Source organism: Schistocerca nitens, chromosome 5, assembly GCF_023898315.1.
Source record: "Schistocerca nitens isolate TAMUIC-IGC-003100 chromosome 5, iqSchNite1.1, whole genome shotgun sequence".
Lineage (NCBI taxonomy): Eukaryota > Metazoa > Arthropoda > Insecta > Orthoptera > Acrididae > Schistocerca > Schistocerca nitens.
The window spans coordinates 93,910,170-93,929,126 of NC_064618.1; the positions used below are offsets into that span (position 1 = coordinate 93,910,170).

Genomic DNA, 18,957 nt, shown 5'->3' on the forward strand with positions numbered 1-18,957 from the left:
GGCTCGTGAGAAAAACTACGACGCTTGTCGAAGTCGGCGAGTCTGCCCTCTTCTTTTTATGGCTGCGGCCACGGGAACTCTCTCCGCCGTCGTGGCGCTAGAGACACGCGCGACGTCTCGGATAAACGAGTAATTGCGTTGCTCGACTTTTGGCGCTCGCTGCAGTTTGCTGTCGGCAGGAGCGGCGCCGCGGTGTCAGACCCCGGTGGAGGAGGAGGAGGAGGGGGGGGGGGGGGGGAAGTAGAGGGAAAGCAGAGGCGCCGAACGCCGGGCGGAGCGCGGCAAGGCGACTCACACACGAGTGCGGCCATTCCAGCGGCGCCGAACCGCGTCGACTTCCCAGCCAAGTACGACGGCCGGCGCGGGCGTCGCGACGCCACTGTGGGGCTGCGTGTTAAACTTGGCGGGCCGCGTTCCAAGTTGGGCGGCCCGCGTGTCGCCTGGGAGCTCGTTCCACTGCAGAAGGCTGCACGGCCGAGCGAGCGAGTTACGGCCTCCTCGGAACGCTATGAATTTTCACAGCTAACGCACGCTCGCTGCTGGGGAGTATGTCGAACTGCGAGCAGAAGAGAAACTGTTCATTAGCATACATCTACACTACTGGCCGTTAAAATTGCTACACCAAGATGAAATGCAGATGATAAACGGGTATTCATTGAACAAATACATTATACCAGAACTGAAATGTGATTACATTTTTACGCAAATTGCGTGCATAGAGCCTGAGAAATTAATACCCAGAGCAACCACCTCTGACCTTTACACGCCTGGGCATTGAGTCAAACAGAGCTTGGATAGCGTGTACAGGAACAGCTCCCCATGCAGCTTCAACACGATACCACAGTACATCAAGAGTAGTGACTGGCGTATTGTGACGAGCCAGTTGCTCGGCCACCATTGACCAGACGTTTTCAGTTGGTGAGAGATCTGGAGAATGTGCTGCCCAGGGCAGCAGTCGAACTTTTTCTGTATCCAGAAAGGCCCGTACAGGACCTGGAACATGCGGTCGTGCATTATCCAGTTGAAATGTAGAGTTTCACTTTTTTTTTTTTTTTCATCAGTCTACTGACTGGTTTGATGCGGCCCACCACGAATTACTTTCCTGTGCTAACCTCTTCATCTCAGAGTAGCACTTGCAACCTACATCCTCAATTATTTGCCTGACGTATTCTAATCTCTGTCTTCCTCTACAGTTTTTGCCCTCTACAGCTCCCTCTAGCACCATGGAAGTCATTCCCTCATGTCTTAGCAGATGTCGTATCATCCTGTCCCTTCTCCTTATCAGTGTTTTCCACATATTCCTTTCCTCTCCGATTCTGCGTAGAACCTCCTCATTCCTTACCTTATCAGTCCACCTAATTTTCAACATTCGTCTTTAGCACCACATCTCAAATGCTTCGATTCTCTTCTCTTCCGGTTTTCCCACAGTCCATGTTTCACTACCATACAATGCTGTACTCCAGACGTACATCCTCAGAAATTTCTTCCTCAAATTAAGGCCGGTATTTGATATTAGTGGACTTCTCTTGGCCAGAAATGCCTTTCTTGCCATAGCGAGTCTGCTTTTGATGTCCTACTTGCTCCGTCCGTCATTGGTTATTTTACTGCCTAGGTAGCAGAATTCCTTAACTTCATTGACTTCGTGACCATCAATCCTGATGTTAAGTTCCCGCTGTTCTCATTTCTACTACTTCTCATTACCTTCGTCTTTCTCCGATTTACTCTCAAACCATACTGTGTACTCATTAGACTGTTCATTCCGTTCAGCGGATCATTTAATTCTTCTTCACTTTCACTCAGGATAGCAATGTCATCAGCAAATTGTATCATTGATATCCTTTCACCTTGTATTTTAATTCCACTCCCGAACCTTTCTTTTATTTCCATCATTGCTTCCTCGATGTACAGATAGAAGAGTAGGGGCGAGAGGCTACAGCCTTGTCTTACACCCTTCTTAATACGAGCACTTCGTTCTTGATCGTCCACTCTTATTATTCCCTCTTGGTTGTTGTACATATTGTATATGACCCGTCTCTCCCTATAGCTTACCCCTACTTTTTCAGAGTCTCGAACAGCTTGCACCATTTTATATTGTCGAACGCTTTTTCCAGGTCGACAAATACTATGAAAGTGTCTTGATTTTTCTTTAGCCTTGCTTCCATTATTAACCGTAACTTCAGAATTGCCTCTCTCGTCCATTTACTTTTCCTAAAGCCAAACTGATCGTGACCTAGCGCATTCTCAATTTTCTTTTCCATTCATCTGTATATTATTCTTGTAAGCAGCTTCGATGCATGAGCTGTTAAGCTGATTGTGCGATAATTCTCGCACTTGTCAGCTCTTGCCGCCTTCGGAAATGTGTGGATGATGCTTTTCCGAAAGTCAGATGGTATGTCGCTAGACTCATATAACTCATATATTCTACACACCAACGTGAATAGTCGTTTTGTTGCCACTTCCCCCAATGATTTTAGAAATTCTGATGGAATGTTATCTATTCCTAGTGCCTTATTTGACCGTAAGTCCTCCAAAGCTCTTTTAAATTACGATTCTAATACTGGATCCCTTATCTCTTCTAAATCGACTCCTGTTTCTTCTTCTATCACATCAGACAAATCTTCACCCTCATAGAGGCTTTCAATGTATTCTTTCCACCTATCTACTCTCTCCTCTGCATTTAACAGTGGAATTCCCGTTGCACTCTTAATGTTACCACCGTTGCTTTTAATGTCACCAAAGGTTGTTTTGACTTTCCTGTAAGCTGAGTCTGTCCTTCGGACAATCATATCTTTTTCGATGTCTTCACAATTTTCCTGCAACCATTTCGTCTTAGCTTCCCTGCACTTCCTATTTATTTCATTCCTCAGCGACTTGTATTTCTGTACTCCTGATTTTCCCGGAACATGTTTGTACTTCCTCCTTTCATCAATCAACTGAAGTATTTCTTCTGTTACCCATGGTTTCTTCGCAGCTACCTTCTTTGTACCTATGTTTTCCTTCCCAACTTCTGTGATGGCCCTTTTTAGAGATGTCCATTCCTCTTCAACTGTACTGCCTACTGCGTTATTCCTTATTGCTGTATCTATAGCGTTAGAGAACTCCAAACGTATCTCGTCATTCCTTAGTGCTTCCGTATCCCACTTCTTTGCGTATTGATTCTTCCTGATTAATATCTTGAACTTCAGCCTACTCTTCATCACTACTATATTGTGATCTGAGTCTATATCTGCTCCTGGGTACACCTTACAATCCAGTATGTGATTTCGGAATCTCTGTCTGACCATGATGTAATCTAATTGAAATCTTCCCGTATCTCCCGGCCTTTTTCAAGTATACCTCCTCCTCTTGTGATTCTTGAACAGGGTATTCGCTATTACTAGCTGAAACTTGTTACAGAACTCAATTAGTCTTTGTCCTCTTTCATTCCTTGTCCCAAGCCCATATTCTCCTGTAACCTTTTCTTCTACTCCTTCCCCTACAACTGCATTCCAGTCGCCCATGACTATTAGATTTTCGTCCCCCTTTACATACTGCATTACCCTTTCAATATCCTCATACACTTTTTCTATCTGTTCATCTTCAGCTTGCGACGTCGGCATGTATACCTGAACTATCGTTGTCGGTGTTCGTCTGCTGTCGATTCTGATTAGAACAACCCGGTCACTGAACTGTTCACAGTAACACACCCTCTGCCCTACCTTCCTATTCATAACGAATCCTACACCTGTTATACCATTTTCTGTTGCAGTTGATATTACCCGATACTCATCTGACCAGAAATCCTTGTCTTCCTTCCGCTTCACTTCACTGACCCCTACTATATCTCGATTGAGCCTTTGAATTTCCCTTTTCAGATTTTCTAGTTTCCCTACCACGTTCAAGCTTCTGACATTCCATGCCCCGACTCGTAGAACGTTATCCTTTCGTTGATTATTCAATCTTTTTCTCATGGTAACCTCCGCCTTGGCAGTCCCCTCCCGGAGATCCGAATGGGGGACTATTCCGGAATCTTTTGCCAATGGAGAGATCATCATGACACTTCTTCAATTACGGGCCACATGTCCTATGGAACCACGTTACGTGTCTTTAATGCAGTGGTTTCCATTGCCTTCCGCATCCTCATGTCGTTGATCATTGCTGATTCTTCCGCCTTTAGGGGCAATTTCCCACCCCTAGGACAAGAGAGTGTCCTGAACCTCTATCGCTCCTCCGCCCTCTATGGTTATCTTCTCATGTCGTCGATAATCCAGCTGCGAGGCGGATTATGGAATGCGCTCCGAAGAAAATTAGAAAAAACATTGCCTATATTTAGGGTTCTTGACGATCGCACAATGTCGTTCGTTGATATAATACCAAAAATCGGGTACTGTCTTGTCGCCATTACTGAAGAGGTAGTGAACAGCGTGGCCGCTGATCCACGTCACAGAGTTCGTTTTTGCTCTTGGGAAATAAATCTTATCGGGGAAAAGAAGTGATCGGGTAGTTATCCTGTCGGGAGTCGTGCGTGTGAGAAAAGGCAATATCTGACGCACCAAATACCAAACGTCCTTTGCCGACCCGCATTCGAAACGATGTTCATCCGTGTCAATCACTTGGCATGTGGCACACAAGGGTGAATCAGCGAGGTGGATGTGATGTAGGCGGAACTGGCACAACTGTTTCCCATTAACAGTTACGTACCATGTAGATTGCACGTTAGTATCAAGGGTTGCTTTCAATCACATTCGGCGTCCTGTTCATTTGCATGGCAGCATATATCGCCCTCGTCATCATCAAGCGTGTGGGTAATAGTTCGGTGCGGATGTAGCTGAATTCAAGGAAGAATTGGCTGATGTAGAAGAAAGGTGCTGGGATGTCCGATATCATCACAGGGGGTGCGAGTGAGATCGTAAGGCTTCCAGTAAGAGACTTGTGAAGCACGTCGGACTTCGTCGCCACAGTTGCAGGTGACAGCTGACGAACAGGGCCTTCGCTCTGTTCTGAACATGACAAAGGCCTAAACCCCCTCTGCTCCTCGGGAGGGTTAGGGACTCGTAACGAATCTTAAATAACATGCCCGTATTAACAAAGGATCCCAAAACCGCCAACATGCGGTGAGCCAGGGTAGGTGGTATGGGGAGTATCTGTGCAAAATGGGGGATACGTGACGCCAAATAGACGTTAGCATATCGTGTCCGTTGCAGGAGGTCTAGATGTCGCAAACGGTGGTACTTATTCCTGCTCTCATCTGATTCAATAAACGCCTGTAGTTAAGGGCTGTTGAACGCTTCATGTCAGGTGTGAAATCAATGCCAAGACAGCGGATTGTGTCACTGATTCTTAGCGGTGCGACACTCTCGTCGGGTTGGCCTCTGCCTATAGACAGGGCGTGTGATTTGTGGAGATTGAGATGGCTCCCCGATGCCGCGCCGTAGGTCGCCACCCACGCCAGTGCTGCACGAACATCGTCATTATTGCGAAGAAGGAGTACCAGATCATCCGCATAGGCAGTGCAGCAAAAAGTGTGTCCACCAAGGGACATTCCAGTCAGGCGTCGTCGGAGGCCGCAGAGGAGTGGTTCCAAGACGAGGGCGTACAATATCGCCGAAAGAGGGCAGCCTTGTCGCACCGATCGCTGGATCTGTATCGGCGGCGTAAGACGGCCATTATATAACACCTTGGACGTCGCGCCGCGTAGGAGACGCATCAGTACATTAACTATGACGTCCGGATACCCCATGTGTCGCAGTACCTCCATCAAAAATGTGTGGTCGACTCTGTCAAAGGCCTGGCTAAAGTCGAGTGAGGCCAAAACTCCTGGCAGTTGGCGAGCTTTGGCTAGCGCGATCATATCTCTATATCGGCACAATGCAGTGCGAATATTATGGTCACCACCTAACGATGCCTGGTCCTGCGACACAACACATCGTACTGATCACTTTAGGCGTGCCGCCAGAAGCCGGGTGAAAATCTTCAAGTCACTGTTGAGTAAGGTCAAGGGCCGATAGTCACTGATCCTGGATCCGCCTCGTGGTTTGTGTATAGGCACAATCAGTCCTTCTACGAACGCCCCAGGTATCTGCGTCGTGGGAGACATAAGATCGCGGCAAATATCAGTCCATGCTGGTGCCAGCAATTGTTGATACGTCCGGTAAAATTCCAGAGGAAGGCCATCAGGTCCCGGGGACTTATGAGCAGCCCCAGCCTGTATTGCTTCAATGATTTCCTCTTCCGTTATGTCTGCAGTCAAATCCGCCGCCGCTATCGGAGAGATCGAGCCATAAGTGAGTTGAGAGACTTCGGCGATCAGCTTTGGGGGATGTCGATGTTCCGAGTACAGCGTAGTGTAGTGAGCATGAAGGGCGTTTCCTATGTCGCGCTGGGGATCAAGGCGTCGTCCGTCTTCCGTCGTGATAGCTTGGATCAGTGTCCTGCGTCGGCGCCGTCGTTCTGCAATGACGTGGTACATAGACGGTTCCTCCTGGGCCACTCTGTCTTGAGTGCGCGCTCTGACGATCGCACCCTCAAGGTGGCAACGTGTTAATCTGATGATCTGTGCCTTGGCACGGTTCACCGTCATCTGCCGTGCAGGTGAGTACGGCAGTGTTGTACATTCCCTTAAGATGCTGTAGTAAAAGTCCATGGTATGTCTCTTCCATGCTGCAACATCTCGGCCGTAGCCTATCAAGGTCTTCCGGAGGGCTGGTTTGGCGCAGAGTAACCACCACGACAGTGTAGACCGGTAGGTACCACGCCGGCGGTTACAAGAGTCCCATGTGTTCTCTATAAGGCGGCAGCATTCCTGAGAAGCGAGGTGGGCGACGTTCAACTTCCAAGGACCACGGCTGTGCCATACCTTCTGGCGGCCGAGGGTAATAGTGCAGATGTAGGCCTCGTGGTCAGAAAAAGCTGTGGGCCAAACTTCGGCAGCTCTTGTCCCAACAGCTATGGAGCGCGAGATGTAAATCCGGTCGATGCGGCTGGAGGAATGGCTGGTGTAGTGAGTAAATCCGGGCCGATCGCCACAAACGTGTTCCCACGAGTCCACCAATTGAAGATTATTTATAATTGTAAGTTCTGCGCAGGGAGAATGATGTGGTAACTGATCCTTAGGTGCTTGGCTACAGTTGAAGTCCCCTCCCATTATCAAGGCGTCCTGACGGCCCATAAAGAGGGGCGTGATTGTATGAGCGAAAAAGGTGGATCGTTCGCGACGCCGACCAGATCCTGACGGTGCATAGATGTTAATAAGTTTGACTCCTTGGATAGTAAGAGCCATGCCTCTGGCGTCCGGGAGATACTCGACGTCTTCTGCGGATATACCTTCGCGGAGGAGGATCGCCACACCACTGCCATTGGCAGACGCATGTGAGACCCAAGTCTTGTAGCCATAGGGTCCCTTGAAGTCTGTGACATACACCTCTTGAAGGAGCGCAATGTCGATGTCTGCTGCGTTGAGCAGGTCCTGTAGCATCGCTAGTTTATGTCGGGCACGTATGTTGTTGATGTTAATCGTCGCTAGACGGTACGTTTGGTCAGCCAGGTCGGCAACTGGGTTGTGTAGGAGGCCAGGTGTTGGCGGCAGGGGCGGCCTCACAGAGGCTGACGATACAGCCGTAGTCACTGTTGTTGGTCGGTGCTGGGTACAGCCGAGGGAGCATCTCTGCCTTCGGCATCCTCCTGGTGCTGTGGCTCATCCTCGACATCATCCGCCCAAGAATCAGATGCAGCAATTGGTAAATGTTGATGAGTGCTATCAGTAGAGCGCTCGCGCGCATGTTCAGTAGCAGAAGTGATGTTGTCAGACTGAGGCTCAGAAATTGTATCCGCCGTAGCATCGTGACGGGAAGGATGAGTTGTGGTGGTAGAGTCCTGATTGTCGTCCGACGCCGGAGGTTCGTCCGGGTCACACATCCGAAGCAGGCAATCATCGGATGGCGTATGGCGCCGTTTCTTGCGTTTTCGAGGGAACCGTTGTTTCCAGACATGTTGTTCTGTGTCAGAGTGCGGGCGACAATCATCTGATGCGGTCTCCATTGGTAGGAAGGCAGAGGTCGGGACAATTTCAGTTTCTACTTCCATCTTCTCTTTAGGCTGGTCTTGGTGGCACAATTGATCGTCTTGAGGAAGTCTGCCGATGACGTCGTAGAGGGGGATATGCTGTCCGCCACACTGTCATCGACCACTGACTGCAGTATGGTGTTACGATCCTGGGCAGGAACGGCTGTTGCGGTTGCAGCCGCTGCATAAGTGATGGGGAGTGAAGTAGGCGTCGCCGGGGATGGAACTTCACCAACCGGTGCCTGAGTCAGTCGGCGTTGAATGCAGGCCGATCGGACATGTCCTTCCTGGACAATGGCTCTGCAGCCGCCAATTACTAAATAGGATGGCACATGCTTCGTCAGTTCAATCTTAATTTGTCGCACTCCATTTAAGACGGGGTACGTTTCAAACGTTTGCCATTTTTCAGCCAAGTGGCTTAGCACGTTGCTGTACGGTTTGAAAGCTGTCATCACAACATCTGGCGGGACTTCGAATGGCAGCTCGAAGACCCTCAGAGTGCGAAGGCCTAATCCAGCGTGGTCGATCGTGACAGTTCGTATGTGACCATCAGAATGCTTGAATTTAAGTCCATGAGCGTGTCGACACACAACATCAGTGCACGCCTTTTCATTGATCATTTTTATGTCGACGATACTTTGTGTTATAGAAAAGTGGATCCCAATGATGTCTTAAGGTGCAATATGAAGTTCTTCCCGGATGAAACGTTCAATGTCAAGTGCTCGAGGTCTTGCATAGTCCGCTTGAAATGTGATCTTAATGGTGGACTTGCGATACGAGTGCGCCATGGCACTACCGAGACACGGACGCGTGACACTCGCCGCAGCGGAAGGTAAACAGTAAACACTCGCGCGCGCGGTGAGCTAGCAGGGGGACACAGGCACGACGACCTTGCCCCACCGCTGCTAACAGCGGACTGACCCTAGACCACGGGTTTCACAGGGATCGAATAAAGGGTAGAGCCACGGGTCGTAACACATCTGAAATGTAACGTCCACTGCTCAAAGTGACGTCAATGCGAACAAGAGGTGACCGTGACGTGTAACCAATGACACCCCATACCATCACACAGGGTGATACGCCAGTATGGTGATGACGAATACGCGCTTCCAATGTGCGTTCACCGCGATGTTGTCAAACACGGATGCGACTATCATCATGCTGTAAACAGAACCTGGATTCATCCGAAAAAATGACGTTTTGCCATTCGTGCATCCAGGTTCTTCGTTGAGTACACCGTCGCAGACGCTCCAGTCTGTGATGCAGCGTCAAGGGTAACCGCAGCCATGGTCTCCGAGGTAATAGTCCATGCTGTTGCAAACGTCGTCGAACTGTTCGTGCAGATGGTTGTTGTCTCGCAAACGTCCCCATCTGTTTACTCAGGGAACGAGACCACTGTCATTTTTAAATTTTTCAAAGGGGACGTTTCATATGCTGGAAAACCTCTTACGTTATTTGATTTTCAAACAGCTGAGCAAAACTGACCGTACTCAGACGCATCTCCCTTTACTTATTCCGATAATCACTAAACTGACATACAATATTTTTAGCGCAACGCAATCTGACAACTAACCGTAACTTGTACCTTTCATGAATCACTTACCTCACAAAAATCTTCGTTACTCGAACTACTGCAATACAGCGAGCTCCAATACTGCGAGCTAAATAAAAGATTCTAACTACTGAAGACACTAACTACTGATAGGCATAGTTAACAAATGAAAGATTTTGATAGGGAACAAACCATGTATTTACCTTAATAATGTTCAAAAGTCATCATACATATATCTATCAATTCATGACATCCATCTTTACAAATTTCCTTTTTCTGGCAGACACACCTCCAGATCGTCCGCTTATAGAAACCTATCAGAACTCTGCCATCTCTCTCTCCACATCCACCACTGCTGGCGGCTCACCTCCAACTGCGCAACGCTACGTGCTGTTAACAGCCAACAGCCCAACACTACAATACCGAATATTCCAACAATGCAAACCAGTCACAGACTGCACACAGCACAGTCAGTGATTTCCATACAGAGCACTACGTCGCATTACCAATATAAAAACCTAAACAGCCTATTTACAAAAGGAGTAAAGTGCAATATTTAGTTCTATGGCATTTACTGCCAGGGTCGCCTGAGTAGGTTTAGACGACACCTTTTTATATTTGGTTGGCATCAGGTTGGGGGGGGGGGGGGACGACAGTTATTTGGTAATTTACTTAAAGTGTGGTGCTACTGTCTGCTTAGTTGGGGCACAGGTGATTCCCCATCATTTTCTTCTGCTCTTATACAAGATGCTAAAAAAGAAAATATTCCATATTTTAAGAGGTGGCAGTATGGACCAAAACTAGACAAAAATATCGAGTAAGCATGGACTTGAAAATGCATACCTTATGAGGTTCGCCACTGGGTGAAACATACCTCTTCCTCTGTAAGATCTGTGCTGTTACGGGCGCCCTGCAAAATGCAGTAAACAAATGAGAACGCACTGTTTTGTTACTGCGAAACTGCCCAGTTTCTAGTGACATCTGATTGCTGTCACGTGCAGCCTACACTTGGAGCCATCGCTAAATGGCTGTTCAGGGTGGTGTCCAAAAATGCTACGGATTAAGATCGGTGGGACGAGCTAGCCAAAATAACTGACCACACCTACGAATCCATAGCCCAACAACTGTCTGTGTCAGGTGTTCCAGAACTTTTCGGCTGGTGCGCCATCATGCATGCACTTCCAGCCGTTTTTGCAATGGTACGTCCTCTATCAGTTCAGGGAACTCGTTTGATAGGAACGCTTATAGCAACCTGGCACCAGTCAACCTGTTAGGAAGCGTGTGCGCAGGGGCGGGTGGTACTCTCACTATCCTTTAAACAATCAGTCCACCTACCTTATCAGTTTATCTGCCCCTTCGCTCTGCGATGGTTGATATTGGTTTAGCCGACAAAAGCAGCGTCGAAAAAAAATTCGAGTTAATACATACCACGCAAAGGCCACATAACTACAGTCAGTGGATAGTAACTGAAAGTTAATTAAACTGTCGGGCGATGGGGATTCTTGCATGACTCGTTTGAAAAAAGTCTAAAATTCCCTGTGAGTTGGCTTATTGTCTTTAAAACATATAACGGCTTTCAAGGCCATCATTAATGTCCCGACGTCAATTATGTAATATCACTGACTATATCAGATACAAGTTCACACCCGAAAGCAGCCACAAGATATTTAGTCCGGCATGATATTTTAAACGTCCTAAACAGTCACTGACCCACGACCACTTGCGAGTTAACACACTGAGCTGTTCAGTAGGCTTCTTCTGAAGAACTGCTCACCATAATCTCTCGTAAGTTACACGAAACGTGTCCTACCAACCGATCCCTCCTTCTAGTCAAGTTGTGCCACAAACTCCTCTTCTCCCCAATTCTATTCAATAACTCCTCATTAGTTATGTGATCTACCCATCTAATCTTCAGCATTTTTCTGTAACACCACATTTCGAAAGCTTCTATTCTCTTCTTGTCTAAACTACTTATCGTCCATGTTTCACTTCCATACATGGATACACTCCATACAAATGCTTTCAGAAACGACTTCCTGACACTTAAATCTATACTCGATGTTAACAAATTTCTCTTCTTCAGAAACGCTTTCTTTGCCATTGCCAGTTTACATTTTATATCCTCTCTACTTCGACCATCATCAGTTATTTTGCTCCCCAAACAGCAAAGCTCCGTTACTAATTTAAGTGTATAGAATCCTAATCTAATTCCCTCAGCATCACCCGAGTTGACTACATTCCATTATCCTCGTTTTGCTTTTGTGGTGTCACTGCCAGACACCACACTTGCTAGGTGGTAGCTTAAATCGGCCGCGGTCCATTAGTACATGTCGGACCCACGTGTCGCCACTGTGTGATCGTAGACCGAGCGCCACCACACGGCAGGTCTCGAGATACGTACTAGCACTCGGCCCAGTTGTACGACGACGTTGCTAGCGACTATACTGACGAAGCCTTTGCTCTCATTTGCCGAGAGACAGTTAGAATAGCCTTCAGCTAAGTTAATGGCTACGACTTAGCAAGGCGCCAATTGTATCAGTGCATGTATCTTACGAGTCTCATTTGTATAGGCAAGAGAGATGTACCAAAGGAAGCATTAAAAGTTAAGTACATTCCAAAGCTACGTACTTTTCTTTATAGCATTCATTAAGTCTCCTGTTTCAGACCTCACTCCATCCTTCGTGAGTTAGCGCGTGCATCTTGGCCGCCTCTTTCAATTAGTGTACGTAGTGTTGGCAAGTCTGCCGACACTACAGCTTTTGTTAATGTTCATCTTATATCCTCCCTTCAAGACACCATCCATTCCGTTCAACTGCTCTTCCAAGTCCTTTGCTGTCTCTGACAGCATTGCAATGTCATCGGCGAACCTTAAAATTTTAATTTCTTCTCCATGGATTTTAATACCTACTCCGAATTTTTCTTTTGTTTCCTTTACTGCTTGCTCAATATACAGTATGAATAACATCGGGGAGAGGCTACAACCCTGTCTCACTCCCTTCCCAACAACTGCTTCCCTGTCATGTCCACCGACTCAGCCGGCCTGTGTGGCCGAGCGGTTCTGGGCGCTTCAGTCAGGAACCGCGCGACCGCTACGGTCGCAGGTTCGAATCGTGCCTCGGGCACGGATGTGTGTGATGTACTTAGGTTAGTTAGGTTTAAGTAGTTCTAAGTTCTAGGGGACTGATGACCTAAGAAGTTAAGTCCCATAGTGCTCAGAGCCATTTTCCATCCCCCAACTCTTATAACTGCGTTCTGGTTTCTGTACAAATTGCCTTCGTTCACTGTATTTTACCCCTGCCACCGTTAGAATTGCAAAGAGGGTATTCCACTCAACATCGTCAAAAAGTCTACAAAAGCTAGAAACGTAGGTTTGCCTTTTCTTAATCTAGCTTCTAAGATAAGCCGTAGGATCAGTATTGTCTCGCGTGTTCCAATATTTCTATGGAATCCGAACTGATCTTCCCCGAGGTCGGCTTCTACCAGTTGTTCCATTCGTCTGTAAAGAATTCGCGTTAGTATTTTGCAGCAACTGACCCAAGTTCGGTAATTTTCACATCTGTCAACACCTGCTTTCTTTGGTATTGGAATTATTATATTCTTCTTGAAATCTGAGGGTACTTCACCTGTCTCATACATTTTGCTCACCAGATGGTAGAGTTTTGTCAGGACTGGCTCTCCCAAGGCTGTCAGTAGTTCTAATGGAATGTTGTCTACTCCCGGGGCCTTGTTTCGACTTAGGTCTTTCAGTGCTCTGTCAAACTCTTCACGCAGTATCGTATCTCCCATTTCATCTTCATCTACATCCTCTTCATTTGCATAATATTCCCCTCAAGTACATCGCCCTTGTATAGGCTCTCTGTATACTCCTTCCACATTTCTGCTTTCTCTTCTTTCCTTAGAACTGGGTTTCCATCTGAGCTCTTGATATTCATACAAGTGTTTCTCTTTTCTCCAAAGGTCTCTTTAATTTTCCTGTAGGCAGTATCTATCTTACGCCTAGTGAGATAAGCCTCTACATCCTTACATTTGTCCTCTAGCCGTCCCTGCTTAGCCATTTTGCACTTCCTGTCGATCTCATTTTTGAGACGTTTGTATTCCTTTTGGCCTGCTTCATTTACTGCATTTTTATATTTTCTCCTTTCATCAATTAAATTCAATATTTCTTCTGTTACCCAAGGATTTCTATTAGCCCTCGTCTTTTTACCTACTTGATCCTCTGCTTCCTTCACGACTTCATCCCTCCTCAGAGCTACCCACTCTTCTTCTACTGTATTTCTTTCCCCTATTCTTGTCAATTGTTCACTTATGCTCTCCCTGAAACTCTGTACAACCTCTGGTTTAGTCAGTTTATCCAGGTCCCATCTCCTTAAATTCCCACCTTTTTGCAGTTTCTTCAGTTTTAATCTACAGTTCATACTCAATAGATTGTGCTCAGAGTCCACATCTGCCCCTGGAAATGTCTTACAATTTAAAACCTGGTTCCTAAATCTCTGTCTAACCATTATATAATCTGTCTGAAACCTGTCAGTTTCTCCAGGCTTCTTCCATGTATACAACCTTCTTTTATGATTCTTGAACCAAGTGTTAGCTATGATTAATTTATGCTCTGTGCAAAATTCTACCAGACGGGTTCCTCTTTCATTTCTTGCCCGCAATCCATATTCACCTACTACGTTTCCTTCTCTTCCTTTTCCTACTATGGAATTCCAGTCAACCATGACTATCAAATTTTCGTCTTCCTTCACTATCTGAATAATTTCTGTTATATCATACATTTATTCAATTTCTTCGTCATCTACAGAGCTAATTGGTATATAAACGCGTACTACTGTAGTAGGCGTGGGCTTCATGTCTATCTTGGCCGCAATAAAGCGTTCTGTATGCTGTTTGTAGTACCTTACCCGCACTCCTATTTTTTTATTCATTATTAAACCTACTCCTGCATTACTCCTGTTTGATTTTGTATTTATAACCCTGTATTCACCTGACCAAAAGTAATGTTCATCCTGCCACTGAACTTCGCTAATTCCCACTATATCTAACTTAAACCTATTCATTTCCCTTTTTAAATTCTCTAACCTATCTGCTCGATTAAGGGATCTGACATTCCACGCTCCGATCCGTAGAACGCCAGTTTTCTTTCTCCTGATAACGACGTCTTCTTGAGTAGTCCCCGCCCGGAGATCCGAATTGGGGACTATTTTACCTCCGGAATATTTTACCCAAGAGGACGCCATCATCATTTAACTATACAGTAAAGCTGCATGCCCTCGGGAAAAGTTACGGCTGCACTTTCCCCTTGCTTTCAGCCATTCGCAGTACCAGCACAGCAAGGCCGTTTTGGTTAGTGTTACAAGGCCAGATCAATCATCCAGACTGTTGCCCCTGCAACTACTGAAAAGGCTGCTGCCCCTCTTCAGGAACCACACGTTTGTCTGGCCTCTCAACAGATACCTCTCCGTTGTGGTTGCACCTACGGTCCGGCTATCAGTATCGCTGAGGCACGCAAGCCTCCCCACCAACGGTTACCACAAGTAAATGAAACTATAAATTCCGTAATTACGAAACTAAATAAAATTTGATGAAGACCAAAATACGATACCTTTCCGCAAAATAAATTACTAATAAGTTTAATACCGAACGCCCCTTCTGGCTTCCTTTTACAAAATCAAGCTCACTCGGACATACGTTAGAAATTCCCCTATTGCACAACCACTTTCTCACGCACAAATTTACCTAGTTTGTACACAACATGACATCATTTCATGTATGTCCTCCATTCACTCTGTCTCTCCAAAACACTCATACAACAAAAACACGATGAAATAACATGTTTCGAAAGTACTTTTAATAATGTCGGAAATCTGTGATAATGAAAGTAAAGAAAATTCCAGAAAGTTAGATTGTATGAACGTATCCGCTTGCTTGTAGCTTCAATTGATACTATATATGAATACATTACAGTACCTACCTCAGTTGGACAATGCCAGCACGGTTGTTATGTGCTTTAGGTAAACATTTATATCTCCGAAAGTATGGAAATTATTGATTTTTCCTCCGACTGAATTTGTTTGATCGTCCCTATCCGAGCAGAACTACGGCCTTTAATTTCTCGGAGCATTTCTTTCTCTTCAGGAGATACCAAGGTGAAGAGTTTCGTGGTATATGTCGTCCACATGCGGCGGAAGCGAAAACGAAACGGTGTGCAGTTGCCTCGCGGTGCCAAAGAAAACATTTGTGGAGCCGCTTCTAGTGTTGTGTTCGTCAAATAGTTGCAGCCAGGATCGTCAGCCTCAATTACTCAAATGTAGGGTTATCAGTTGCTTCAGAAAAATCAAATTTTATTTACATTACCCCACCCTAGATTTTCGTTCCTCTGGACAAAGATTTCTTCGCAGCTTATGCTTGCCGCCAAACACAGGATTGCCATAAAAATATCTCACGCACTCAGCATAAAGGAGTATCAAACGTGTCCATAGACTTTAATTGTGACATTAATTGTGAAGTGGATCGTAACAGTAACGTCTCATTCCCTGTATGTCGTTAAATCGTGATTCCACATATCTAATTGGAGCATATCTGCATCCTCTGAAAGTTATCGACAGAAAAACACCCACCGCTTTACGCCCTTAACGGATCCAACATTATTATGTTTGCTGCTCTCTCTCTTCTACTCACTGCACACGTCTGCGTCAGACCTTATTAGTGATCGGAGCATAAAGTCCTGAACACACTCCTTTGACGTCTCTAGGAATCTGTCTCTGAGGTCAAACGTACCCGGAACCTATGGGCATGCACGGGAAACCTTAGTGATAGCCAAACTGTGCTCGTTTTTTTCTTTTTTTTTCTTTTTTTAATAGTAAACTGGGGAAATTGATTCCAACAGTCCATACATGCCTCCCGATGAAATGGCTTAAAAGCGATCTGCCACACCGCGTAACAAGGAATTGTACCCATCAGGCCACAGTCTGTGTACCTAAAATCAATATTAGGATTAAAAATCGAATCGGAAAATACACAGTTTTTTAAAATTATCTGTCCACTGTTTCTCCACTGGGTAATATTTTTAACATAATGCAACAAGTGCTAGAAATCTTTTCCCACAAATGACAGAAAAGATAAATTACAAACGCAGACTTCTGGCATTGTCTCCCTTGTTTTTAAACACCTAGATATACTTGGTATTCTTGCCGAAGCTGCAACCGCACTGTACAATCACCCTGACCCTATATTTCAGCGGTCCATTTGGCCGCCATCATTAGGTTTAGTATCTACGCACACGTCAAGCGGTTCCCTTAGATTACGTGCCTGTGGTCTGTGGACGCTCAACTGGCGCAGATACCGCTCCTGTTGTCTTCAATTTGGTTCAGAACAGCTGAATCTGGTGGCCAGCACGTCATCGCGAGTTCAATGTACGGCTCCACTACAGCACTGCTATACGCAGAGTTAACATGGTGGAAGATGCTTCCGCTGTTCGAGAAGACTTCGATAAAGAAGAGAATGCTGATGGTGCACAGTTTTGAACAGGTAGTCCACAGCTGTCATGGTGCCTCCGATTAGTAACTTTAGTCCGATGGAAACCAAGGTCAGTGACCCTCGTAGTACAACACTGTCCCCATCGGCCTGCTTCCGTGGCGCGGTGCGCGTTCAAGCAGCCGTTCCCATGGATGAGGCCTATCCAGGCACGACCATTGACCTGGCGTAACAAGAAACGTGGTTGATTCGATCGAGTTCCAACCTTCCATTGGTCCCCGGCTAGTCTCTACGATCCCTAGCCGACTGCAGTTGTAACTGAAGATTCCGTTGGGCCAGCGTGGGAACATGCAGGAGTCACCTGCTCCAGAGCCCCATATTGAACAGTGTGCTCTGAACTGTGTGATCAGTAACACTTGGGGCTCCACCGGCACTGTGCTTTGTCGTCATCCCGCTACAAGTCACAGCCCGTCCTGTTTTACAGAACATGCAGCCTCTGGCCAGACGGACCGCCGAAATATCGTGTCAACATGATTGCGCGATCCTACTGCAGGGCCAGTAAGCATATAGTCAATGTACCGGGAAGGTTTACGCAGCTACACCTCGGTGTACAGTGTCCACAGCTGATCGTGTACCTGTCGTGTGTTGCAGCGCCCGAGGTGCAGACGACGTCGTCGTGCAGCATCCTGAGCGACATGTTCTCGCTGGGCATGGTCATCTGCTCCATCTTCAACCAGGGTCGGCCGCTCATACAGGCCAACCACAGCGCGTCCACCTATCTCAAGCAACTAGAAGTGGTGAGTAGCCGCCGCAAACACCAGCAACAGTAGGTGCCCACTGCTCGTAATTGTGTCATCTCACACCACACGTGTGCGCTGAAGAACGTAGCTGGAACCCAGTTCCGCCGCGAGGGTAGTGCCGGAAACACGCAACGATGTCGTGGGAAACATGCCATCAGAGACTGTAACGGCACCTATTAATTTTGTTATTATTATTATTATTATTATTATTATTCATGTATTGGCCTAATAGGACCACGCGAGGTACAATCTATGTCGCTTTTGATGGTCGGGCTTCCTTGATGTCCAAATTTCTTTCATCCTTTCAGAATAAAGTCTCTTTCTTTTATCAGACCACGGTGTTCCAGTACGATGATTTCCCTCTGACCAACTTTCCCATCAAATATCTTTTGTCTCAATGTTTTTCTATCTATAACGTCTGCCTGAGTTATAATGGTTACTTTAAGATCCTCCTTAATCACAGCGATCCATTTAATTGGCTCAGTTTTGGCCTTACTTCTGTTTTCGTAGAATTCTACTATTAGTTTTCTCAACCTAGTGGGTGCTATTCTTTTAATGTGCCCATAAAATTTAAGTCTTCCTTTTCCTTATGCCACCATGTATATTTGTGTATTCTTCTATCTTATTATTTCTCAGCCTATATATGTTTCTCCATCAGTGATTTTGGGGCCTAATATTTTCCTAATAATCTTTCTCTCTTTTGAAGTCCTTCAATATCCCTCTTTCTACTTAAAATTAAAGTTTCTGCTCCATAAAGCCATTCACATTTGATTACAGTGATTACAGTGCTGTAATGCCTAAGTTTACTGAATGTAGAAACTGATTTTTATCTTGAATATGTTGTGTTACTCTTAATATGAACGTAGTTGCCATTTTTTGACAGCGAATTTCGTTTGCAGCCTTTTCCAGACCGTTTTCTTGTTTGATTTCCCCGACGTATTTAAATTGAGAAACCCTTTTTATTTTTCCATATTTCGTGTTCAAAAACATTGGTGCTTGTTTGTTGCATGTCATATATTTAGTTTTTTTTCGAATCATATTTGTAGTCCTACTTTTTCTGCAACTTCTTTAAGAATTTCTATTTGTTTTTGA

At 45.9% G+C, this 18,957-nt stretch overlaps 1 protein-coding gene across 1 annotated transcript in view; it reads left to right on the forward strand.

Moving 5' to 3' along the window:
- The window catches only part of LOC126260294 (SCY1-like protein 2), a 963,146-nt gene that overhangs the window by 471,185 nt on the left and 473,004 nt on the right, over window positions 1–18,957 (forward strand). The window contains exon 7 of the mRNA XM_049957618.1: window positions 17,717–17,862. Within this exon, the coding sequence (XP_049813575.1) occupies window positions 17,717–17,862 (146 nt within the window). The remainder of the gene's footprint in view (window positions 1–17,716; window positions 17,863–18,957) is intronic.